At 60.3% G+C, this 26111-nt stretch overlaps 1 protein-coding gene across 1 annotated transcript; it reads right to left on the reverse strand.

The window, feature by feature from the left end:
- Positions 1-16216: 16216 nt before the first annotated feature.
- On the reverse strand, positions 16217-17602 carry ADRA2C (adrenoceptor alpha 2C). Its single transcript, XM_068975482.1, has one exon. The coding sequence runs from the start codon at positions 17600-17602 to the stop codon at positions 16217-16219; it is 1386 nt and encodes a 461-aa protein (XP_068831583.1).
- Between the last annotated feature and the right edge of the window lie 8509 nt (positions 17603-26111).

The following is a 26111-nucleotide window of genomic DNA, read 5'->3' on the forward strand; positions in this document are numbered from 1 at the left end:
AGATGTGCTCCACGTGGCTACCACAGATGTGCTCCACGTGGCTGGAGGCGGCAGGTGCTGACTGGGAGCTCTCGGGGTCTCCCCGAGTGACACAGCAGCCCGCAGACGAGTCCATCCCAGAGATGGTTTATGCATTTCCCAAAGCTCAGGCCAGATGCTGCTATTTCTAGGAAGTTTCCGAAGACCCCCTCCAAGCAGCGTCCAGCTCCACGGACCCCATGGTGGCTGGGCCAGCCAGGGGCTGGGCCCTGTCACACCCGCTAGGGAGCCTGCTGCCCCCTCCCCGATCCCCTGTCCCCGACAGTAGGGCCCCCAACTACCAGCTCCGGTACCTGTTGACGTGTCTGCCCTCCTTGCCCCTGGACCCCATGGGCTGCAGGAGCAGAGAGGTCACAGGCGCTCCTGGTCCACGGCATGGCCTGCAGCGCGCATGTGTTACGGGGTGTGTCCACAGTCCCCAGTGCGCCGCGTGCCAGGAGGGGAGGGGTGCTGAGGCAGGAAGCAGAGTGGACCTGGCATCAGGTGCCAGCCCCCAAGGCACCACCAAAGCGTCAGAGCCACAGCCGGGGGCGTCTGGTCTATGCACCCTGCCGGGTCTGTAAGGCTTGCGCCTCAGGGGCCTGTGTGGGCCCGGTTTAGGCCCTTCGCCCCTGCCCCAGATCCCCGAGTGGGAGGACAGTGCAGGGGCCGGGGTGGGGGGTGTCTTCCCAGCACCTTGAAACTTGCCCCCAGCCCTGAGCCAGAGCCCAAAGCAAACTTTGAAGTTTTGCTAGAAATCTCAAAGGTCAGCTGTTCTCGCGTTTCCAGAATTTATTGATCTCCTCTGGGCTGGAAAGGCAACGACGAGGCTTTTGTTGCTCACGGCTGAGTGGCAGGGGGAGGGTGTGCGGCCACGGGCCGACATGGGCAGTGCTGCCTGAGGGTCCGTGCCCCCGGCTCATCCCTTCTCGTCCCCGCACCTAAGGGCCCCGCGCCCCCTGCTCATCCCCACACCTAGGGGCCCCGCGCCCCCCAATCCCCACTGCACAGGGCCCGTCTCCCTAGACTGAGGGGGGCTCAGGACATCCCGGTCCCCCGGGAAGAGGACGTGGACGCCAGGGAGGAGGGCAGGGAGGGCGGGGGGCCCGGCTGAGGGTGGCACTCTGCCAGCAGGCCCTAGGTCGTCCTCACCCCCAGACTGGCTGGTGCTCGTCCACTCGCTCACTTGTTGGCTCACTCACTCACTCCCTCACTCACTCCCTCACTCACACACTCACTCACTCAGTGATCCAGTCACTCACTCACACACTCCCTCACTCACACACTCACTCACTCACACACTCACACACTCACTCACTCATTCCCTCACTCACACACTCACTCACACACTCACTCCCTCACTCACACACTCACACACTCATTCCTTCACTCACACACTCACTCACTCACACACTCACTCACTCATTCCCTCACTCACACACTCACTCACTCACACACTCACTCACACACTCACTCACTCACACACTCACTCACTCATTCCCTCACTCACACACTCACACACTCATTCCCTCACTCACACACTCACACACACTCACTCACTCATTCCCTCACTCACACACTCACACACTCACACACACACACTCACTCACTCACTCATTCCCTCACACACTCACTCACACACTCACACACTCATTCCCTCACTCACACACTCACTCACTCATTCACACACACACTCACACACTCACTCACTCATTCACTCACACACTCACTCATTCCCTCACTCACACACTCACTCACACACTCATCCCCTCACTCACTCACTCCCTCACTCACACACTCACTCACTCACTCACTCATTCACACACTCACTCACTCATTCCCTCACTCACACACTCCCTCACTCACACACTCACTCACTCACACACTCACACACTCACTCACTCATTCCCTCACTCACACACTCACTCACACACTCACTCCCTCACTCACACACTCACACACTCATTCCTTCACTCACACACTCACTCACTCACACACTCACTCACTCATTCCCTCACTCACACACTCACTCACTCACACACTCACTCACACACTCACTCACTCACACACTCACTCACTCATTCCCTCACTCACACACTCACACACTCATTCCCTCACTCACACACTCACACACACTCACTCACTCATTCCCTCACTCACACACTCACACACTCATTCCCTCACTCACACACTCACACACACACACTCACTCACTCACTCATTCCCTCACACACTCACTCACACACTCACACACTCATTCCCTCACTCACACACTCACTCACTCATTCACACACACACTCACACACTCACTCACTCATTCACTCACACACTCACTCATTCCCTCACTCCCTCACTCACTCACTCACTCCCTCCCTCCCTCACTCACTCCCTCACTCACTCACTCATTCACACACTCACTCACTCATTCCCTCACTCACACACTCACTCACTCATTCCCTCACTCACTCATTCACTCATTCACACACACTCACACACTCACTCACTCATTCCCTCACACACTCACTCACTCACACACTCACACACATTCCCTCACACACTCACTCACTCATTCCCTCACTCACACACTCACTCACTCATTCCCTCACTCACTCATTCACTCATTCACACACACTCACACACTCACTCACTCATTCCCTCACTCACACACTCACTCACTCACACACTCACACACATTCCCTCACACACTCACTCACTCATTCCCTCACTCACACACTCACTCACTCACTCACACTCACTCACTCAGTCCCTCACTCACACACTCACTCACTCACTCACACTCACTCACTCATTTCCTCACTCACTCACTCACTCCCTCACTCACTCACTCACTCCCTCACTCACTCACTCATTCACACACACACTCACTCATTCCCTCACTCACACACTCACTCACTCATTCCCTCACTCACTCATTCACTCATTCACACACACTCACACACTCACTCACTCATTCCCTCACTCACACACTCACTCACTCACACACTCACACACATTCCCTCACACACTCACTCACTCATTCCCTCACTCACACACTCACTCACTCATTCCCTCACTCACACACTCACTCACTCATTCCCTCACTCACTCATTCACACACACTCACACACTCACTCACTCATTCCCTCACTCACACACTCACTCACTCACTCACACTCACACACTCACTCACTCATTCCCTCACTCACACACTCACTCACACACACTCACACACATTCCCTCACACACTCACTCACTCATTCCCTCACTCACACACTCACTCACTCACTCACACTCACTCACTCATTCCCTCACTCACACACTCACTCACTCACTCACACTCACTCACTCACTCCCTCACTCACTCACTCACTCCCTCACTCACTCACTCATTCACACACACACTCACTCATTCCCTCACTCACACACTCACTCACTCATTCCCTCACTCACTCATTCACTCATTCACACACACTCACACACTCACTCACTCATTCCCTCACTCACACACTCACTCACTCACACACTCACACACATTCCCTCACACACTCACTCACTCATTCCCTCACTCACACACTCACTCACTCATTCCCTCACTCACTCATTCACTCATTCACACACACTCACACACTCACTCACTCATTCCCTCACTCACACACTCACTCACTCACACACTCACACACATTCCCTCACACACTCACTCACTCATTCCCTCACTCACACACTCACTCACTCACTCACACTCACTCACTCATTCCCTCACTCACACACTCACTCACTCACTCACACTCACTCACTCATTTCCTCACTCACTCACTCACTCCCTCACTCACTCACTCACTCCCTCACTCACTCACTCATTCACACACACACTCACTCATTCCCTCACTCACACACTCACTCACTCATTCCCTCACTCACTCACTCATTCACACACACTCACACACTCACTCACTCATTCCCTCACTCACACACTCACACACTCACACACTCACACACTCACACACATTCCCTCACACACTCACTCACTCATTCCCTCACTCACACACTCACTCACTCATTCCCTCACTCACTCATTCACACACACTCACACACTCACTCACTCATTCCCTCACTCACACACTCACTCACTCACTCACACTCACACACTCACTCACTCATTCCCTCACTCACACACTCACTCACTCACACACTCACACACATTCCCTCACACACTCACTCACTCATTCCCTCACTCACACACTCACTCACTCACTCACACTCACTCACTCATTCCCTCACTCACACACTCACTCACTCACTCACACTCACTCACTCATTCCCTCACTCACACACTCACTCACTCACTCACACTCACTCACTCACTCCCTCACTCACTCACTCACTCCCTCACTCACTCACTCATTCACACACACACTCACTCATTCCCTCACTCACACACTCACTCACTCATTCCCTCACTCACACACTCACTCACTCACTCACACTCACTCACTCATTTCCTCACTCACTCACTCACTCCCTCACTCACTCACTCATTCACACACACACTCACTCATTCCCTCACTCACACACTCACTCACTCATTCCCTCACTCACTCATTCACTCATTCACACACACTCACACACTCACACACTCACTCACTCATTCCCTCACTCACACACTCACTCACTCACACACTCATTCCCTCACACACTCACTCACTCATTCCCTCACTCACACACTCACTCACTCACTCACACTCACTCACTCATTCCCTCACTCACACACTCACTCACACACTCACTCCCTCACTCACACACTCACTCACTCACTCACACTCACACACTCATTCCCTCACTCACACACTCATTCACACACTCACTCACTCACACACTCACACACTCACTCCCTCACTCACACACTCACTCACTCACACACTCACACACTCATTCCCTCACTCACACACTCACTCACTCACTCACACACTCACACACTCATTCCCTCACTCACACACTCACTCACTCACATACTCACACACTCACTCCCTCACTCACACACTCACACACTCATTCCCTCACTCACACACTCATTCACACACACACTCACACACTCACTCACTCATTCCCTCACACACTCACTCACTCACACACTCACACACTCATTCCCTCACTCACACACTCACTCACTCACTCACACACTCACACACTCATTCCCTCACTCACACACTCACTCACTCACTCACACACTCACTCACTCACACACTCACTCACTCACTCACTCACTCACACACTCACTCACTCACTCACTCACACACTCACTCACTCACTCACTCACACACTCACTCACTCACTCACTCACTCACTCACACACTCACTCACTCACTCACTCACACACTCACTCACTCACTCACTCACACACTCATTCCCTCACACACTCACACACTCATTCCCTCACTCACACACTCACTCACTCACACACTCACTCACTCACACACTCACTCACTCACTCACACACTCACTCATTCCCTCACTCATACACTCACACACCCACTCATTCACACACTCACACACTCATTCCCTCACTCACACACTCACTCACTCACACACTCACTCACTCACACACTCACTCACTCACTCACACACTCACTCATTCCCTCACTCATTCACACACACACTCACACACTCACTCACTCATTCCCTCACTCACACACTCACTCACTCACACACTCACTCATTCTCTCACTCACACACTCACTCCCTCACTCACACACTCACTCATTCATTAACTCACTCATTCACTCACTAGAGAGGGGAGGGGAGGGGGGGAGGGAAGGAGATGGGGGAGGGGGAGGAGACAGAGGGGAGAGATGGGGAGTGGGGCGGAGATGGGGGCGGGGAGCCAGGCGCACCTCCAGCTTCGCAAGTAGGGCATCCCCGGCAGCAGGGGTCCTGGTGCGCCTCCCAGAAGCCCGGGCCCTGGGCTGGGGTCTCAAGCCCAGCCTCGGCGCCTGCAGCCCCTGGCAGGCCCTGCTCTGCCCGAGCCGCGGGCTCCCCGGCAGCAGGCTGAGTGGTTGGTCTCTGTGCCATCAGCAGGCAGCAGGTGCTGAAGAGAACCCCTGTTGGGGGGCCACTCTCAGGAGGTCACACAGCAGGGCGGTGACAGCCGGGACCTGAGCCTCGTCCCCGCAGACAGGCCCTGGCATCTGACCGCGGCTGAGCTGGGTGGGGACCTGGCAGGGCTCTAGCCCGATGGGTGGAGACGCCGCCGGGCTTGTGTGCAGCCTCGCCGCCCTGCTTCTCCAGGAGCAGAAAGGGGCGCCCGCGTCCCCTCAGCCCCCCGGGCCTCGGCGGGCTGCTGATGCAAGATACGAGCTGGCTCCCGCTGGAGGCTTGAGGATGAGCTGGTAATTTTCCATCATTAGAGCAAGTGATCAGCCTCGCAGGAGGCTACATGGGGCTGGAGGTCCCTCCTCCCAGCTCTGAGCAGGCCAGCTGGGGGGCAGCGTTCCAGAACCCTCTGGAGCCTGCCTCTCCCACCATCTGCAAGCTCTGGGGACCAGCCAGCCAGCCAGCCACCTCCACCACGCATTTGTCAAGCCTCCAAGAACCTCCTGGGCCCTGGGGCGTGGCACCTGACGAGCTTCCCTGGTGGCCTAAAGAACCCGCCTGCCAATGCAGGAGATGGAGGAGGAGCAGGTTCCATCCCTGGGTAGGGAAGATCCCTTGGAGGAGGAAATGACAACCCACTCCAACATTCTTGCCTGGGAAATCCCATGGACAGAGGAGCCTGGTGGGCTGCAGCCTGTGGGTCTCAAAGAGTCGGACACGCCTGAGCACGAGCAGCTGGGCGCTTCCGCAGCCTCCCTGCCAGAGCCCTCCAGCCTCCTGCTTTGATCCTGGAGGAATCAGCTGAAGCCCCAGGGCTGTGTGGAAACTCACCGGGCTTCCTGCTCAGTCGTGATATGAACCTGGTTCAGTTCAGTTCAGTCGCTCAGTCGTGTCCGATTCTTTGCGACCCCGTGGACCACAGCACGCCAGGCCTCCCTGTCCATCACCAACTCCTGGAGTTTACTCACACTCAAGTCTGTTGAGTCGGTGAACCTAAAACTGCCCTAAAAACATAAAGTATTTTTTAAAAGTGTGTAAATGGAAACCCTCGCGTCTGTGGCCTTTTGAGCCTGGCTTCCTTCTCTCACGTAAGGCGCTGGGCAGCCCCTGTGTTTTGCACACATCCGGAGCTGGTTGCAGCGCTGAACAGTTTTCCACTGCGCGGATACAGCCATTTATCTGTTCACTTATCAGCTGATGGATTTTTGAATGGTTTCCAGTTTTTTGGCTATTATAAATAAAACTGTTATAAACATTTTTTTTTAACTGCCCAGGGGTCACAGAGGTGGCAGGCTGCAGGGCCCAGCTCCACACACAGCAAGTCTCTTTGGCTTGGTGACGACTTGCAAGGCCCGCCAAGACTTCCTGCCAGCCCGGGAATGTTAGCCTGGGACCTCCCGGCCCTGCCTCCCTGCAGCTGCAAGTCCCTGGGGGGTTGCCTGAAGCGCCCCAATGACACCCTCCCACCCCTCAGGGTTGGTGGGCAGGCTGAGAGTAGCCGCCCCGGGAGCCCGACCTCCCCTGGCAGCTGACCGAGCCCCGAGCGCTCCTCCAGTGTTTTTTTTTCTGGAACCCCCATGGGACAGGCGGTAAACAGCGCTCAGGCTGCGAGTGGGAAAGCCAAGGCGGGAGAGCGAGGGAACTTGTCCACATCACATGCCATCTGTGCGCCCCGGAAATGGAGCTACACAGGAGCCATGTCCCCCCCGCCGTCAAATCCGTGTGCTGAGGCCTGAGGCCCTGGCCCCTGGGAACGGGGCTGCATTTGGAGAGAAGGGCTTGACAGAGCTGAGGAAGGAATGTGAGGTCTTTGGGGCGCGCCCTGGTGCCATCTGACCAGTGTCCTTATAAGAAAGGACACAGAGGGACCATCACACAAGGACATAGGGAGAGACAGCCCTGTACGCACGCAGGAGAGAAGCCTCAGGAGGCGCCCACCCCGCAGACACCTTGATCTCAGGCTCCGTGCCTCTAGGACCGCGAGGAATTACATTTCTGTGTGGAAGCCCGTCTCGGGTATATGCAGTATGGAGGCTCCAGGACACTGATACAGACCTAAACCCGGAGCGCACGCTCCAGCCACTGCATCCACAGGCAGGGCCGTGCCCCAGACAGACACACCAGGAGGGGGCGGCTCACGCCCAGCTGGGTCAGGTCTCACCCTGGGTCGGGTCCCCGCGCACCGCACAGTCGGTAAAGTCCTATCTGCGTCAGTGCTTCTGCGGCCAGCTGCCCATCCTCCCGAGGACCGCAGACTCCACGGGGGCGGGGGGTGGGGGGAATCTTCACTCGGCTACGCTGGTGCCTGGTGGGCCATGGGCTCTCGGTAGATATCTTTTCTGACAGAATGGTCATCAGTGTGCCCTGTTTTTGCCATAATGACATCCTCATTACAGGGGGGCATTAGCACTTATGGGATCTTGTTGGCGTTTCCCACACACCCACGTCCAGCTCGAGCCCATAAATGTTTCTCTCATGGTGGCTCAGACTATAAAGAACCTGCCTGCAACGCAGGAGACGTGGGTTCGATCCCTGGGACAGGACAGTGCCCTGGAGAAGGGCAGGACAACCCACTCCAGTAGTCTTGCCTGGAGAATCCCATGGACAGGACCCTGGCGGACAGTTTACGGGATGGCAAAGAGTTGGACAGGACAGCAACGAACACTTTCACTTAAAGATTTATTCTTTCTTGGGCTGCGCCGGGCCTTAGTTGTGGCAGGCGGGATCTTCCATCTTCCCTGGGGATTGGCTTATTTCCCGTTGCAGGCATGTGGAATCTAGCTGCCTGACCAGAGATGGAACCCGGGCCCCCTGCATTGGGAGTGGGGAGTCTTAGCCACTGGACCACCAGGAAAGTCCCCTAAATGCTTCCTGAATGAGTGAAATGGGTGACTGGATGAGCCAACTAATAAGTGAATGAATGAATGCCCCCTCCCCCAGCGACCTCCCCCCAGGGCACCGGAGACAGAGGTGACTTCGGGCACCTCGCAGATCTGGGTCGATCCAGGCTGGGCCAATCCTGCTGGGGTTAGTGTCAGATCTGGGTTTCCTGCCGCCTTCAGAGACAAGCCCTGCTTTGCTCCCGCACTTCGGGCACCTCGCAGATCTGGGTCGATCCAGGCTGGGCCAATCCTGCTGGGGTTAGTGTCAGATCTGGGTTTCCTGCCGCCTTCAGAGACAAGCCCTGCTTTGCTCCCGCGTGTGCCCGGCATGTCCACAAGCCCTGGAGGAGGCCAGTGTCCCGTCCAGAGCCAGCCCTCCTGTCCTGCTGCAGGGCCAGAGCCCCTGCCATCCCGGGACCCCTCTGTGCCGCCAACGGGCCGGTCCCGCCCCTGGAGGGGGGGGACCCGTGAACCTGACACCCCCTAGCCCTGCGCTCGGAGCTACAGAAACCCCTCGCCTCCCCCGATGGCCAGCCCCGGGACCCCAGTGGGGAAGGACTCTGGGCCTAACGCGGGGCCAGGCCTGCCCAAGGGAAATGCCCGGCAGGCTCTCAACTCCTGCTTGGTACAGTTGCCACTGGGGTCTCCGGGTCCTTGCTGGTTCCCTGCAGAAGCCATGGGAGGTGAGAGGAGGGGACCCTGTGACTTGTACCCACTTTCCGGAGGAGGAAACCAAGGCTCAGGAATCACACAGCTCAGTCAGATTCCAAGCCCAGTCAGGGCCTCGGGAAGCTGACATCGCACTGTGTGCTCAGCCTGAGTGGCCGGGGGACACCTCCCCCACACCAGGGGTCCCACGACCGGGCTCCAGGCATGTCTACAGTTACCCATGGCCGAGCCGGGCAAGTCCCACCCCAGCCTCGAGGCCCCGGGCTCCGGGCAGCTGGGCCCTGCCGATTACAGAGTGACGCCCAGCGCGAGAGAATCGCTCCATTGTTTTGCCTCCTACTTGAATCCTCGAGAAAGCAGCAACAACAGCAATCGGATTTTGAATAACAGCTTCATTTGAACCAATTAAAAGAGGACTGATTTTGCTTTCAATTCGATTTGCGATGGCAGCACACTCTAGGAAACGGGCAACTGCATTATTTTTTCACCACAAACGTTTTGGCATTTTTCATGTCCTGGGTGGGGTGATCTTGAAAAGCGGCTTCATTATTTGGCATCGTTTCTGAGACGACGGAATAAAAACAAAGCCGGCCGCTCATTCACATCACGGAGAGCCTGGGGTGCGGAGGTTTTTACGGGGCAACCGAGGTTTCAGAGGGCGGACCCATCACAGGTAAGGAAGGTCTGGATTCCGGGGCCCAGCTGTTATCCTCTTGACCTAACATCTCATCTCAGGATTGTTCCCAGTAGAAATGGATGGGAAACAGCTCAAAGGCAGGTTCTGTGTGCAGAACATGCAAGACTCGGGTTTCTCCTCCATGAAACGAGGCTAATTCACATCTATGCAGCAGGCTTACAGGGGGTTCAACGAGGGCAGGGGGATTAATGTGAACAGCCCAGTGTCTGGCTTCAAGGCATCATCTTGTCATGGCATTTCCTCTCTGAAGCTCAGTTTTCTTTTCTGTAAAATGGGACCATCCACCCCATGCTTCCCTGGTGACTCAGCAGTAAAGAATCCCCCTGCCAAGCAGGAGCCATAGGGGACGCGGGTTTGATCCCTGGGTCGGGAAGATCCCTGGAGGAGGGCACGGCAACCCACTCCAGTAGTCTTGCCTAGAGAATCTCCATGGACAGAGGAGCCTGGCGGGCTACAGTCCATGGGGTTGCAGAAAGTCGGACACGACTGAAGTGACTTATCACGCACCCCACCTCCTGGCAGAATCAATCATACAGAGCGCCGGCCCAAAGCCGTCAAGCAGAGAGCAGGCAGCAGACGCTGGCCAGGGGCTCACCATCACATCTGCCCTGTGTGACTATCTGTCATGACGTCCTTCTCTGGGCCCCTCTGTAAAATGAGGAGGGGGACCCACCCAGCCATATTTGAACGGACGGCTTCAGCAGCGGGCCTGCATGTACAGCCGTGGGTCCCCCTTGGCCCCACAGCCCGGCCTGAGCTGCAGCCAGCTCAGCTGCCTTTGCTGAGGAAAGTCTCTCCCCAATGGCCTGAGGGTGGGCGGGTGTGGGACATCCACTTCGGGGCTGCCGGCACTGCCTGTGGGACGCTGTCCCGGCGGCATGGTGGACGTGCCCCAGGAGGCTCTCAGGTTTGGCGTCCAGGGATGCTCCTCAGCGGCGTCTTCAGGGGACAGGGAGGACAGCCCTGCCTCTCCACGGGAGGCCTGCTGGCCGGCCCCCTGGCCTGGACAACAGGCCATCCACGCCCCACCCCCCACCCTGGGCTCCACGCCTGGTCAGCCCTGGGGTCTTGCAGCTGGGGAGGGAGAGGGTGGGAGGAGATTCCTGAAGGCTTTCTGGAGGCGAAGGCTGGTCTGGGTCTCATGGGGGCTCTATGAGAGGGGTTCAGGGAAGGCGGGAAAGGCACTCCTGGCCAAAGGCAGAGCGTCAACAAAGCAGGGGCAGGGGTGGGTGAGAGGCAGCGGACCCAGGCCCCGACGGGGCGGCGGTCCAGGAGGGGGCTTGGACCACGTTGGCTCTGCCGCCCCTAAGGCTCACTCTGGCTCCTGGGCAAGGCGGCGGCGGTCTCAGACACAGGTGACGCCCCCCAACCCCGTGACTGCCCTGCTCCTCAGCCCTCGCCGCTCCAAACCAGGGGTCCCAAGAGCCAGAGCGAGGCCCAGGGAGGCGCAGGCTCGGGGTCTGCTGGGATGACCTGCAGATGGCCTTGTCTGATGCACAAGGGGGGTGGGAGTTGGCATTCCTTCCCACCCATCCACAACAGGGACTATGGCGTGAATGCCCCTCCAGGGTTCCCTGTGTGGCCCCCCGAGGCCCCCACCCCTGGAGACAGACACGTGAAGCCTTCCGGGAGGCACCAGCATGGCGGGATGGTGGGTGGGCTTCCAGTGGCTGGCCCAGCGGCCTCAGCATCAGACAGCAGGTGTGTGTCCTGTTTCCCTTCTCTCCTTCACCGCCAGGCAACTCGGGCACACTGTGTGCTCAGCCAGGAGAGCAGATGCCCTTAGGCGGGGCTTTCTGGGCCAGTGCGCTCTCTCTGCCTGGCTTGGCCATCCCTTAGCTCGACAGGATGGTCCCATTGTGCCCGAGGCTTTTCCTGGGAGGGGCTGTAAATCCTTCTATCAGGAAGAAAAGCCTCAGTTCCCCAGGGCTTTTCCTTGGCCCATGGTTGGCAGTTGCTCCCTGGGCAGGTTTCAGAGATGCTGTGCCCCGCCTGGAGGTCACCAGTCCTCTCGTATGCATGGATCCCCCCTGCACTGAGGCAGGAGAGGATATGCCTTGTTTACTGATGGGGTGGGGTCACACAGAGAGCAGACCTAGGGTGCCTGCCGGCGTCCCTCTCAGGCAAACCAGATGCTTCTACCCTCAGCCTCCTTGTCCCTTGTATGTTCAGTCGCTCAGTCGTGTCCAACTCTTTGTAACCCCATGGACTGCAGCCTACCAGGCTCCTCTGTCCATGGGATTCTCCAGGCCAGAATACTGGAGTGGGTTACCATTCCCTTCCCCAGGGGATCTTTCCAACCCAGGGGTCGAACCCAGGTCTCCCGCCTTGCAGGTGGATTCTTTACCAGATGAGCCACCAGGGAACCCCACCCCCTTGGCCCTTACCCAGATGCCTTTGATGATCTCAAGAGTCCAGCAGTTCAAATGGGAGCCTGATCTTCTGTCATGTGGAGGCGGGGCGGGGTAGGGGGCATGCTGAGGTCCCCTGGCAGCACTCAAGGCAGAAACCCAGAACAGGAACTTGGGGGTCCTCATGGTGGGACACTCAGCTGAGTCTCCCCTATAATTCTCATCTATTCCTCAGTTCCAATGGGCTGGGCTTCTAGTAACACAGAACTCATACCCTTCCAGCCCCTCAAGTGCAAGGCATCTCCAGCCAGTGTGCCTCCTGCCCCTGCCCCACTCGGTGCGCATGGTTGGGGGGCTGCGGGGAGTTGCTGGGGACCGGAGGCCCTGGTTCTGCTCCGCAAAGCACCACAGCTGGCCAAGCAGACTCAAGACGGGCCTGCAGGCGCCGGCTGTTTTGATCCCAGGCTGCATTGGAATATTTGAGCCCTGCCGACGGATGTGATATAAAAATACAGCCGGCTGCCAGCACACCCGGGAAGGACCGCTTCCTCGCCAGCGAGCGCCCCGGCAACGAGTCTTCTCCCAGCCCTCAGCCCCCACCCCCGGAGCTGGGGGCAGGACTCAGAGACTGGAGCTGCTCTTCTGAAGTGTGAACAATCCTGCCTGCTCCAAGCAATTTTTTTTTTTTAATTCCATACTGAGCTGTAAGGGAATATTTGGATTATTCTTCTCCCTGCCCCACCCCCGCCGCCTTCCACAAACTCAGCAATTGAATTAAAATACAGGAATAAATTACTTAAACGAATGTACGTCTATGCTTGTCTCTGAGAATTACATCAGCGGTGGGCTCCGTCCAGGACAGCATCGAAGCTGACCCCTATCTGGTACCCTGCTCTCCCTTAACCTGCTTGTGGGTGTATTTTTTAATTTTGCCTGAAACCTCAGGAGAGCCAAGGGGAAGGAAGCCAGGGGCAGGAAGGTGGCTGAGGGCCATGCTTCTTCAGCAGCAAAGCCCAGGGGTCGCCCCTGCTCCTGGGTACAGAGCTGGGGTGCTCAGGGCAGAGATCTCCCGACCCGCACGTTTCTGGGCTCGTGGCCGGCTCTGCCCTCCGCCTCCTCTGTGGGTCTTGGCCCAGATGGTCAGCTCTGGGCCTGCGTTTCCTCAGCTCCAGACAGGGGTGGACACTGATAGTGCCATGGAGCAGACCCCAAGGTGCCCGGAGAGAGGCAAGCACCTCAGGGCATCTTGGCGTTCGTGACCATGCGCAGTGCATGGGCCCGCCTCTGCACCGCAGAGAAATCTCCCTCCCTGCGGGCTGGCTCCTGGACCACGCGGGCACCCTCGGGCACCCTCGGGGGGTGTCAGCACCCCCCGCTTCATTGATGGAGCCGGAGACCCAGAGCAGGGCGACTGGCCGTTTCCCTGCGACAGGCGGGGTAGCAGCCAGGTTCTGTCTCTGTTTATCCAGCTGAAAAGAAAGCCTCTCCAGGCAGCAATTATGATCAAGTGGTGAACATCTGTTGGCTGAATGGGGTATTAAGCACCGGGCGCCTGCGTTCCCAGCCACAGCCCTGGAAGGTGCAATTCTCAGGATTGGGGACAGGAGTGGGGAAGGGTTTGTCGACACTCTCCCGTGGGTTGTGTCCCGGCTACGTGCTCCTGCCAGAGTCTTGGGGTTCACCCCCTAGGAGTGGGGGAGGGTGTGGTACCACCCCATTGCACTGGGGGGGCAATACCTGTGTCGATCAGGCTCTCTCCAAGGGAAGGTCCCTGCTCGAGCCGCCCGCGCCCCCATTCAGCCAGTAAGTTGGCCCCCAGACAACAGAACTGAGCTTTCAGCCCTGCCCCACTTGACGGGGGCGGGGCGGGGGGGGCGGTGATGAGGCTCAGAGAGGGCAGAGCTCGCTCAGCAGTCCTGGTGAGAGCTGGGCCTACAACATGGACCCCCTGTCCAGGCCTGGGTGATGCGGAGGTTAGAGCGGTTGCCACCAGCCTTGGCCAGCCATTTCCCGCACCCCTCTGCCAACTGTGACCCCAGTCCAGGAAAGCTCTTCCTAGTGGGGTATTCTGAGGGCCCGTGAGTTGGGGTGATGAGTCCAGGTAGCTGCAGAGTTCCGCCACAGGGTCCGCCCTGGCATGTGGGACCAGAAAAGGGCCCTGCTCTGGCTCTGGATTCAGGGGAAGGGAACTTGAAAAAGCAGGACCCAGGGCTGACCCCTCCCCGAGACAGTCATCCCAGGCCAAAGGCAGGTGGGCGGTGATCCACGAGGTCTGGGCTGGCAGGCAAGGGCCGGGTAGGGGAGGGGACATACAGGAAGGCCAGGAGGGGCACGGAGCAGGGCGGGAGGGGTGGGTGGGCAAAGCAGGGACCCCTGGCACTGAGCCCTGCCCGCTCACTGAGCTTACGTGTGTGCGTGCGTGCACACGGGCGTCCATGTGTCTCAGAGGGCCGGCTCGCGTCCCTCTCCCACCGCTACCCCCGGCGCTCCCAGGCTCTGTGCGGAGCTGGAAGAGCTGGGGGAGACCCTCTCTCACCCTTTCCTCTCTTCTGGCCGCCCCTCCTCAAGCCTTAGCGTGGGTGAGCCCGGACTCCCTGGGGGCTGGTGAGGCCTGGGCAAGGGGGTGAGTCTGGCTGCACTGGGGCAAGCCGAGATTCAGAGGAGGGTGGGAATGGATGGAGAACAGCCCTCCAGCATCTGCATATGCAGTTAACCTGGGGTCTCTTGATTTCCTCTGGTCTCTGGGCCAGTAACAACACAACCATTTTGAGCATATGCTTTGGACATCTGTAAGACACTTACGTTTAAACAAATACCCCCGCGCACCACCCCCCTCCCCCAACACCGCCACCTGATGCAAGAGAAGGTAGGAGGTGGGGGGGGGATCGGGTAGGGTGAGGGTCTGGAAGGCGCCCCACCCCCAGGGCTGAAGGACTGACTATGGCACCCACCATTTAGATTACAAAGGTTTATTTAGAAAAAGAGTTTGGTTGTCGTGGCTGTCAGTCGTTTTTGGCAAACATTTAAATACTTTGGGTAACCAAAGACTCCCGGTGCCTTGCTTCCTCCCCCACCCCCACCCCTGGAAATCCACCCACGGAGGTCCTGGGAGGTCAGCCCTTGCTCAGAGGTGGAGAGGAGGGTAGGGTGGCATGTGTTGGGGGCGGGGCAGGCTCCTTTCTCGTCAATCTGGGAGGATAAACAGAGTGCCACTGGGCTCTACCACCGGGCCCCACTACCACACCTGGGCGGGGGAGGGGGCCCCTCCGGAGAGCTGGATCCAGGCCTAGAGCCCCAGAAGCAGCCCCTTGCTGAGACAGGAAGGCAGAGGGGTCTCCCCTCTCTCCTTCCCCCCTCCCCGGGGGCCCTGCAGTCTCTGGGCTCTCGCTGGGCGCTGTGTACCCACCCCCGCACCCCGAAGGCCAATCCATCCTTGGGTCCCTGGGAGGCCGGCTTTGCCCGCCTCCGCCGGGAGCTGTCCAGGGTGTCCGCGCCGGGTCAGGGCGCGCGGGTCACTGCCTGAAGCCCCTTCTCCTCCGTCGGAAGAGGATGTGCTTGAAAGAGCGCCGGAAGTCCTGGTTGAAGACGGTGTAGATGACCGGGTTCAGCGAGCTGTTGCAGTAGCCGATCCAGAAGAAGAACTTGAAGAGCGGGCCGGGCACCTGGCAGGCCTCGCGGCAGATGCCGTACAGGCTGTAGCTGAAGAAGAAGGGGAACCAGCAGAGCACGAACACGCCCATGACCACCGCCAGCACGAAGGTGAAGCGCTTCTCGCGCGCCTGGGCCACCTTGCGGCGGCACACGCTGCTGCGCGCCCGGCGCCGGCGAGACAGGAAGAACTCGACGGAGCGCGAGCTGGCGCGGGACAGGCGCCCGCTGGGGCCCGGGGACCTCGCGGCGGCCAGCGCGCCCGGCTCGGCCGTCACCGTCCCGGGGCCCGTGCCCTCGGCGTCCGCGGCCCCCTCGCCAGCCCCACGCCGCCGCCCGCCCCGCCGCAGCGCGCCCCGGCGCCGCCGTCTCTCGGCCGCCGCGCTGCTGTCCTCGGGCTCCACGTCGGCGCGCGGGCGGCGCGCGGGCACGCAGTGCCCGTTCTCGCCGGCGCCCAGCCCGTTCTCCGTGGTCGGGGACGCGCCGTCGGGGCCCGCGGGCTCGCGCTTCTCGCTGAGCGTGCGCGTACGCAGCTTGGCCACCCGGTAGATGCGCGCGTAGACCAGGCCCATGATGAGGCAGGGAGCGAAGAAGGAGCCGATGCAGGAGGACAGGATGTACCAGGTCTCGTCGTTGAGGCCACACTGCGGGTAGGCGGCGCCGTCGGGCCGGCGGTAGAGCGAGACTAGCGGCGGGAAGGAGATGACGGCCGAGATGAGCCACACTGCCACGATGGTGGCCTTGACGCGGCGCGGCGTGCGCTTCAGGTTGTACTCGACGGCCTGGGTCACGGACCAGTAGCGGTCCAGGCTGATGGCGCACAGGTGCACGATGGACGAGGTGCAGAAGAGGACGTCTAGCGCCAGGTACACGCCGCACCACACCTGCCCGAAGTACCAGTAGGCCATGAGCTCGTTGGCCAGCGAGAAGGGCATGACCAGTGTGGCCACCAGGATGTCAGCGGAGGCCAGCGACACCAGGAAGAGGTTCTGCGGCGCACGCAGCGCGCGGCTGGTCAGCACGGCGATCACCACCAGCACGTTGCCCACCACGGTGAAGACGATGAGGAAGCCCACCACGGCCGCCAGCCCCGCCACGGCGCCCGCCGAGTACTGGCCCGGGGGCGGTCCCCAGGGCGCCCCCGAGCCGTTGGCGACCCTGCCGCTGCCCCCGTCGCCGGCGCCGCTCGCGTTGGGGCCCGCCGCTGCCGCCGCCGCCGCCAGCGCCGCCGCCAGCGCCGGGGACGCCATGGTCCTCCCGCAAGCTACGCGGTCCCGCCTGGAGCCGGGGCGCAGCCGCGGCAGCTCGGGCGCCCCCCAGCCCGGGTCGGAGCCCGCATCGCCGCCTGCGCCTAGGGCGCGCCCGCCGGGGACCGCGGCGCCCCGCAGCCGACCCTCGGCCGTGGCGGCCCGGCTGGCGAGCGGCGCGCCGGAGAGCGTGGCTGCCCGGCTCCCAGCCGCCGCCGCCGCCGCACGCGTAAGTGCAGAGCAGGAGGCGCCCGGAGCGAGCGGCGACGCGGCGGCGAGGGGGAGGGGGCAGGTCCCGGGGTCCTCGCGCGGCCCCGCCCTCGGCCGGGCTCACGGGGAGCGCCCGGGCCGCGAGCCCGCAGCGACTCGGCGCCCGAACGGGCGTGCCGGGGCGGCCCCGCAGCCCCGGCGCCCGGCTGGGGCGCAGGCTGCAGGCGGCGGCGGCGGCGGCGGCCCGGGCGCTCCGCCTCCCATCCGGCCGGCTAGGGCTCGGCGCGCCGGGGCGCGGGCCCCCGCTCCTCGGGGCCCCCGCGCCCGCGCGCTGCCTCCAGCTCCAACTTTACTTTCCCGGGCAGGGCGCCGGCGCCGCCGAGCGTCCTCCCCGGCTCCTCCTCCTGCCGCTCCCGGCGCGGGCACCCCACGCGGTCCGCGCTCCGCCGTGCGGGCGCCGCCTCGCCTGCCTCGGCTCGCGGGAGCTGCGCCGCCGCCGCCTCCTCCGCCGTGCGCTCGGCGCGAGTGTCGCCGCTCCGGATCGGCTTCCAAGTTGGGTAGAGTTGCGCAGCGGGGCGGGGCGCGGGCGGGCGGGGGCGGCCTGGCGGGCAGGCCAGCGCCGCCGGCCGGCGGGGAGCGGGCCCGGCAGCCCGAGCCCGCGGCCGCCTTGGCGAACCTGCCCGCGCGGCGCCGGGGAGGAGCCCGGGGCGGTGGCGCGGGGCGCGCGCGCCCGGCGAGGGCGCCTCCTCCAGGGCTGTCCGCAGCCTGCGCGCCGGGGCCGGGTGCCGGCTGGCCTGGGCGGTGAGTTCCAGAACCCTGCTCTTTCTAAGACGGCCGCCTCCTCACCTGCCCGGGCACACGCGCGCGCTCGCCCGCAGCGGGGCCGGCTCGGGGGGTCCGCGGCCTGACCGGAGAGCCAGCCGCTCGCAGCCCGGCGGAGGACGCGACGCGGCTAGGGTGCGCCCTCGCTGCGAGGGGCCGACTCTCGTCTCTGGGGGATGCTCGGGGGCCAAGCTGCCTCCCCACCCCCGGCCTCTGCTGGAGCGTGAATCATGACGGCCGTGGCTGTGGAAGCCCTGGGCAGGCTCCCAGGCTCTGCACCCTTGTTGGCAATTCCTGAAGTTGAATTCTTATGCTCCATAAGCTCTGCTTTTTAAAGGCTGGGGGATGTTCTGTATCTTCGCCTCTGACAAACGCCCCAAACTGAGTTGCCAGATGAGGGGCTGCTTGGCGTGGGAGCCGCACTGCTGCTAGGGGCGAGGTGTCGGTGGCAACCCCGCTGGCCCCTGCCCCCGCGGCCCTGTGCATCTGCTCCGCATTTGTGCACTGTTGCGTGGTGGTCCCCACCTCCTGCGGTCTGTGGGAGACGGAGGCTGGAGGGGAGGACCGTGGTCCCAGGCCAGGCATTTCTCACCAGGACGAACCGTAAGATCGTTGCTCCCAGCGGAGCAGAAACACCTCGGCTGGACTGCGACTCTCTTCCAATTCTCAGGTTGGGGGAGGAGGGGCGGAGTTTGTGTCTGGGGACGAGGTACTAGGAGGGTTATTCAGGGAGGGGTTGGAGCCACACACACGCAGACACTCACACACACACACCATGATGCCTGGAACTGTGCCCCGGCTGGAGGGTTGCTTCTCTCTGCTCTGAGCTCTGGAAAAGTCCTTCCCGGGAGAGCAGGCTGTCTCAGCAGAGAGGCCCACGTGGAGCACTGACATCCTTGTTAACATGGTTCCACTGATGGGGCAGGGCAGGGTCAGGCCAGGGCCAGACTGGAAATCACATAGTCCAGATGGCAGAGCTGCAGAGGAAGGTTAATCCTCCTGGGCCAGTCCTTGGCATTTATACAGTTTGGGGAGCAAAGCCATGATCGTATGTGACCCAGGGAAGGTAGAGGCCCCGTCCTTGTGAAAGGTCTGGTCCTGGAGCCTGAAAGGTGCCACCAGTCAGGTTGCTGAGGGGCACACTCTGCAGGGAACACCCCTGTGCCTCCATCTTTGGCTTGCCCTGGCTCTGTCTGGATCAGACCTTCTGTCTTGAATGCTGGCTGTCTGGGGTCAATGGTGCCACACACTGAGATGGGTGCAGTTAATGCCATCAGTGCCCTGGGGCTCCTCCTCCAGCCTGGGAGTGGGGTTATCAGGGAAGGCTTCCTGGAGGAGGTGACCTCTGAGCTGTGTTTGGAGAGTGAGGGGAGTTATTAGGAAGTGAGAGGCCCCTGTTCGTTGTGCCCCCTGGGGTGGGGTTGGGCTTTGTCCCGGTGGGCATGTCCTCGGAAGGGACACGGTGGTGGTCACATATAGGTTTTGGAGAGGTCTGCCCTGCCATCAGCTGGATCGCCATGTGGGCCTCCTCCTGGCCTTGAGGGGGTCTTACCTTTTGAGAAGCACTTTGGGGGCTGAGTCCAAGGGTCCTGCTCCATGCGACACCCGATGTGTCCACAGGCAAGGCCAGCCTAGTGTGAGGGGTTTGAAGGAAAAGCACACAGAGCTCCAGGGGCCCCAGAGCAGACAGCACGTCCCACCGCCCAGGCAGTGGCTCTCCAGCCTGGCCAGGCTGGGAACTTCTGGAGAGTCTGGCTTGCCGAGTGACCCAGGCCCCTGGGGAACGCCGGGCCAGCCTTCTGACTTCAGACAGCAGACAGCGCCCGGCTGGCCAAACTGGGAGGAGGCAGGAGGAAGGGCCGCTCCTGGGGGTCCAGGGCCCAGAGGCGAGGGGTGGCAGCGGGCCTGGTGCCTGCGCAGTTCTCGGGGTAGAGAGCCCTGGCCTGGAAGGCACCGCGTGCAGGCCTGCTCCGTGCACTGGAGGGAGGCCCCGGGGGCCCAGCTGTGCGCCATGGAGCTGGAGAGGCCTCTTACCCCGAGACTGAGCGTGAGGCCTGACAAGCGGCTCCCCGCTGCCCTGGAGCAGATGAAACCGCCTGCGCCCTGGAAGACTGCCTGTCCTGGGGGTCGCTGCCCACTGGGCTCGGGCTTGGCAGGACAGGGCGGGTGACAGGAGGGTGTTTTGGGGAGTCAGGCTGCGCTGGTGTGGGAGGAGCGTTGGGGGGTGTCTCGGGAGCGACTTTATGGAGGTGGAGCAGGCCGGGGCTATAAGGCTGCCCTCACCGTCATCCCCTGTGACCCACGGCACGCTGGGTCCCGCGCCCGCTCCTGGGAGGAGGGATCTGGATGTGCACCAGCCCGATGTGGTGTAAGGTCTGTGCTCGAGTGGCCTCAGCTCAGGTGAAGGGGCGCGCATCTCCTTGAGCTGCCTCCCTGAATGTGCAGGTATGCGTGTGCACACATGCACACGTAGCCGTGTGTGCACAAATGCACACATACATAGCTGTGTGCACACATGCTCATGCACACCTAGGCTTGTATCTTCACACACACTCACATGCATCCAGGAATATGCAGACACACAGCCACGTACATGACCATGCTTTCACAGAAGCATCCATGTGTCGACGATGCACACACATGCACATTCGTACACCTGCAAGCACCATGCGTGCACACCTACCCACATTCGCATGCACAGGCCACACACGCTCTGCTCACACATGTATGCGTGCACACACATATCCACACAGGTGCAATCACACACACATACTGTGTGCTCATATGCAGGAATTTGTGTGCACACTTCATTTGTGTACGTACCAGCATCCAGCACACAGGCGTGCCTGTCCACATGTGCACACACGTTCTTACACACACACCCATGCGCTGGTGCACGTGTGCACACCCACACATGCACACGTGCCTGTGGCCTCGCTCACCCTCCCAGCTGCAGGTAGGCTGTATCTCTGGTGCCCCAGTGTGGGCAGCTCTTCCAGGCGTTGGGCTGGCTTCCACCTCACCGCCTCGGCCTCTCCGGGAGCCCGTTTGTCCCTGCCTGCCGTGGACTTGGGGCTCCATCACAGGCCCTTCTCCAGGCTGGCAGCTCTGCCCCCTCTATCCCGAGCACTCCCCTCTTCCTCCAAAACATGAGGCTCAGATTCCTCCCCGGGAGGCCTGCCCGCTTTCCCCGGCTGGTGGGGAGCCCCCTTCACTGGGCTCCTGTGTGCCCCTCAGGGACAAACCATCATCAGCCCTCACCTCTGCCATGGGCTCTTGCAGACAGGCCCCATCTCTGTCCCTCTGTCTGGGGGGAGGCCTGCCTCACAGCTCGCGGTGGAAGCATGCCGGAGGGATGGGTGGTCCAAAGGGCCTGGTGACCTCCATGCTCCCCAGCCACACTGGATGCCGGTGCGGTTACCTCTGCGGGTGGCGGTCGGCGGAGCACAGCAGTGCTTCACCCAGAGCCAGACCTGGCCTCCCTGCCCAGCAGGCCCTTCTTATCTCCATTCTGTGGAGATCCTGGACTTAAGCTCCCGCTTATCTCCTCTCCTTCTGTCTGGCAGCCCAAGAACCTCCTGCCTCCCATAGCCTCAGTTTTCCCATCTGTAAAGTGGGGCTATTGATTGGATAATTCTAAGGTCCGTGCCAGCTCCTCCCCAGCTGGGCCTCCAGCCCCTGGGAGTTTTGCTGTGTCTGTGGTCTTTGCCCTCAGCTGGTGCCTGCAGGGAGAGGGAAGGGCCCTTGCACTTGGCTGGCTGGTGCGGGGCCGGGGGAGGGCCAGCCTGGCGTTCCAGTTTCGGACCCCAAGACTTGGTGTGTCCTCGACTGGTCTGAGGATATTGTGTCCCCAACTTTATTTGTAATTTAATTTTTAAAGCTGAGGCAGGGGAAAAGATGCAGCTTGCTTCTTCTCCCCGCCCGTCCCCGAAGAATTCCAGAACCGCTTTGTCTTGTCAGAATGCAGCCGGGCTCTGCATGTACTAACTTCACTGCGATATCGATCACAGTGATGGACTTGGCACCGCTGAGCTCCTCCAGGGCTGGCGCGGGGCCCTCTGGGGGAAGAATGGCTTTGGGGACCGTCTTGGACTTGCAGGGAGTGTAATGGATTTAAGCTGCGAGTCAGCATGCTTGCAGCACACCTGCTGTGCACCTCGCTCAGCCCCGGGGGCCTGCTGGGGCTCAAGCTTGCACCCACCCATCACACGGGGGCCCTCCCGGGGCTCCCCTCTGCTGGCCGCTCTGGGCTGACCCATCCTCCATCCTGGGCCTTGCCGCTGCCCAGACACCTGAGCCTGGCAATCGGGGCCCTCCGTGGCCTGGCGTTGATCTGGACTCTGGGCTCCAGCTGACCAGGCATCGCCATGTAAGCGTCTCTGTCTGACCCCCTGAATGGGGATGACGGAGCCCTGCACCTTCCACGGCAGGCAAGCAGGTTCTCCGAAAAGATGCACGCAGAGCTCTCGGCCCTGGATGCCCCAGCAGTGCCCATTTCTGCTGCCATTCCCTGGGCCTGGAGCACCAGCCCCTGCCTGTCACCCACCTGAGCAAGGCACAGCGCCCCCCCCCCTCAGCACCAGAGGGGGCTCCTCCTCAGAATCCCCCACCGGGGTCCATGGCCCACGGCAGCCACAGGGCCCCCTGGCACCTCCAGGGGTCATTTCCTGGGGGACTGTCACCCTGCAGCTTCCCCTTAAGCCCCTTTCCTGTTCCTCAACCCCTGCCCATCAGCGCTCACGAGTCCCCACCCTTCAGCTGGGTCCTGTCCTGAACAGTCCCTGGGTGATGGGCCCCCTTCACCCTCCTCACGTCCCCCTCACGGTGTGTGCTGGGTGACATCCCATCCTGCAGATGAGCGTGGAGACCAGGTTGCTCCGGATCACGCGTGGGTGCGAGCCCAGGGCCCGTGGTCCCCTGTCCTGCTGTCTCCACGCTGCCTGCCATCCGCTCACCAGTGCCTCCCTGGCCGCTGGCCTTGGTTACTCGGGGGGCCTTGGAAGGGCTCTCTGAAGTGGGGAGCTCTGAGGCCCTGGCATGACCGTATCCTCAGGCCAGCCCCCCCGGTCTGCTCTCCCAGGGCCAGAGTCCTAGACCCAGCCCCCATCACTGTTTCTGAGCTTCAAGATCTTCCCAGTACTGTGGGGGCTCCGCATTCATCCAGCGGGCGTCTCCTGGGCACCTGCTCTTTGCCAAGTGTGGACAGCGCCCACGGAGAGACCACAGCACCCCGCAGGCCCAGCTGAGGGCTCGGGGCACAGGCCCCCGACCTCCAGGGACCTGCCAGGGGCTCAGGGAGGACTCTCTGGAAGGAGGAGGGGCCCAGCTCAGACTGGAGGGTGAGGCGGCAGGATGCTCCGGTGCCCCCAGTGACCCAGGCCCAGGGGCGCACCTCCTCCTGTGTGAACTGGGTGGAACATCGCTGCCTCTTCCAGGATCCTAACCAGCTGGCTTTCAGTGTTGTTTTCCAGTCTCCCAAGTCATGCCCGACTCTTCACGACGCCATGGACTGCAGCACACCAGGCCGCCCTGTCCCTCACCAGCTCCCGGAGTTTGCCCAAGTTCATGTCTGTTGAATCCGTGATGCCATCCAGCCATCTCATCCTCTTAAAGGAGATTATCCTGTCTGGGCCTGACCCGATCAAGTGAAGCCTTTAGAAGTATCAGAAGGGCTCCCCTGCTGGCTACACAGAAGAAGCAGTGATGCCAGAGGCAGTCCCTGGGTGAGGACCTGAGTGTGGCCTTTAGGGGCTGAGTGGTCCTTGGAAAACCACAAGAAAACTCACCTTGGCCACTCAGCCTCTGGAAACTGAACTCTCTCGACAGCTGGGGGAGCCTGGAACGCGGGGAGTCCCTGGCCTCGGGTGAGAACCTGGTGTCAGCTGACACTGTAATTTCAGCCTCCAGACCATGAGCAAGGAGTCAGCTGGCCTGCACCTGGACTCTTGGCCCGCGGAAACTGAGATAGTAAATGTGTGTTGCTTTTAGCTGAAAAATTCGTGGTGCTTTGTTATGCAGCGTAGATAATGAACATACCTGCATACCTGATTCGTTCTGATGGAGGAGCAGTGATGTGTCCCGGAAAGGCGGACACGCTTCCCCAGTGGCTGGAGAGAGGTCACATGGCCCGGCCTCAACCCTTGAGACCTCCCTGATGACAGGCAAGAAATGGGCCAGAAAACTCACTGCCTTCCTTCCTGTTTGGTCATGGAGGTGTGATGATGTGCCACCTGGAGCTGCAGCCACTCTCTTGGGGCCAGGAGGAGATGATGCCGACAGTCACAGGGGGAAAGAGCCCGTATCCCTAATGCTGTTGCTCCTGAGCCTCCAAATGAACCCACCCTGGAGCCAGCCTTTGGTCAGACTTCCTGCCAAGGGAGATTCTAAGTAGCCTCACCGTCGAAGGCCCTTTGGGAGGAGGGTTCCATAAAGTGTCACTGAACGCATCCTAGCTGATTCGCTGTGCACAACTCTATCCTGCCTCCTTCGAGAATTACTGTGCACGTAGGCAAAATGGCACTCAAAAGCATCCACACCCTCCTCTCCAGAACCTGTGGCTAAGTGACCAAAAGGGATTTTGCTGATGAGATTAAGTTAGCGACTTAATTAAGTTAGGGAGATGAGAGATTATCCTATATTATCTGAACAATCCCTACACATTGTCACGTCATCACAAGGGTCCTTCCAAGTGAAAGAGAGGTGATCACGGAGGCGAAGGATGGCGCGATGGGAGGAGGGCCACGAGCCCAGAGACGCTGAAGCAGGGGGAGACAAGGAAACAGGATTCTCCCTGGAGGCTCCAGAGGGAACCAGCCCTGCCGGGCATTTCATTCTTCTGGACGCCAGAGCTGTGCAGTAATCAGTTTGTTGCTGCAAGCTCCTAAGTTTGTGATCATTCGTGATAGCAGCAACAGGAGATGAATACAGACTCTGTGGGTGTTTGGGGATGAATGAGTGAGTGCAGTAGTTACAGTGGAACTTTGTAAATTATCGGATTAAACACAAGGAATTGAATCCTTGTGTGAGGTTACAAGTCCCCTGCCCCTCCTGAGCCTTGGTGTCTCCAGCTCCGAGTTGAGGGATAGTACTCTGGTCTTCCTGGGCACTTGCAGGCCCCTTGAGTCTAGGAGGGCCTTGTTGGAGCTGGGAGAGTCTGACAGAAGGAGATCAGAACGCCTTCCTTGTTACGGCTTCTTAGCCCTCATTTAAAAGCAGACATTTCGTTTCCAAATACATGGGAGTTTTTAAAGTATCTTTGATGTTAGCTTTTCATTTGAATGCTTCCTTCTCTACAGTTACCCTCTGTGTTTCATTCAGTCTAACTTCACTGAGGCTTCCTTGATGGCTAAGCCAGAGTTCTCTCTTGGTAAATAACACACTGCACTTGAAAATATGTGGGTTATTTCAGAGATCTTTTGATTTTGGTCTCTAACGGAATTGCACAGTAATAAGAGAAGAGCCTCGTTACGATTTCAGTGCC

The sequence above is a fragment of the Capricornis sumatraensis genome, chromosome 7, assembly GCF_032405125.1.
Source record: "Capricornis sumatraensis isolate serow.1 chromosome 7, serow.2, whole genome shotgun sequence".
Lineage (NCBI taxonomy): Eukaryota > Metazoa > Chordata > Mammalia > Artiodactyla > Bovidae > Capricornis > Capricornis sumatraensis.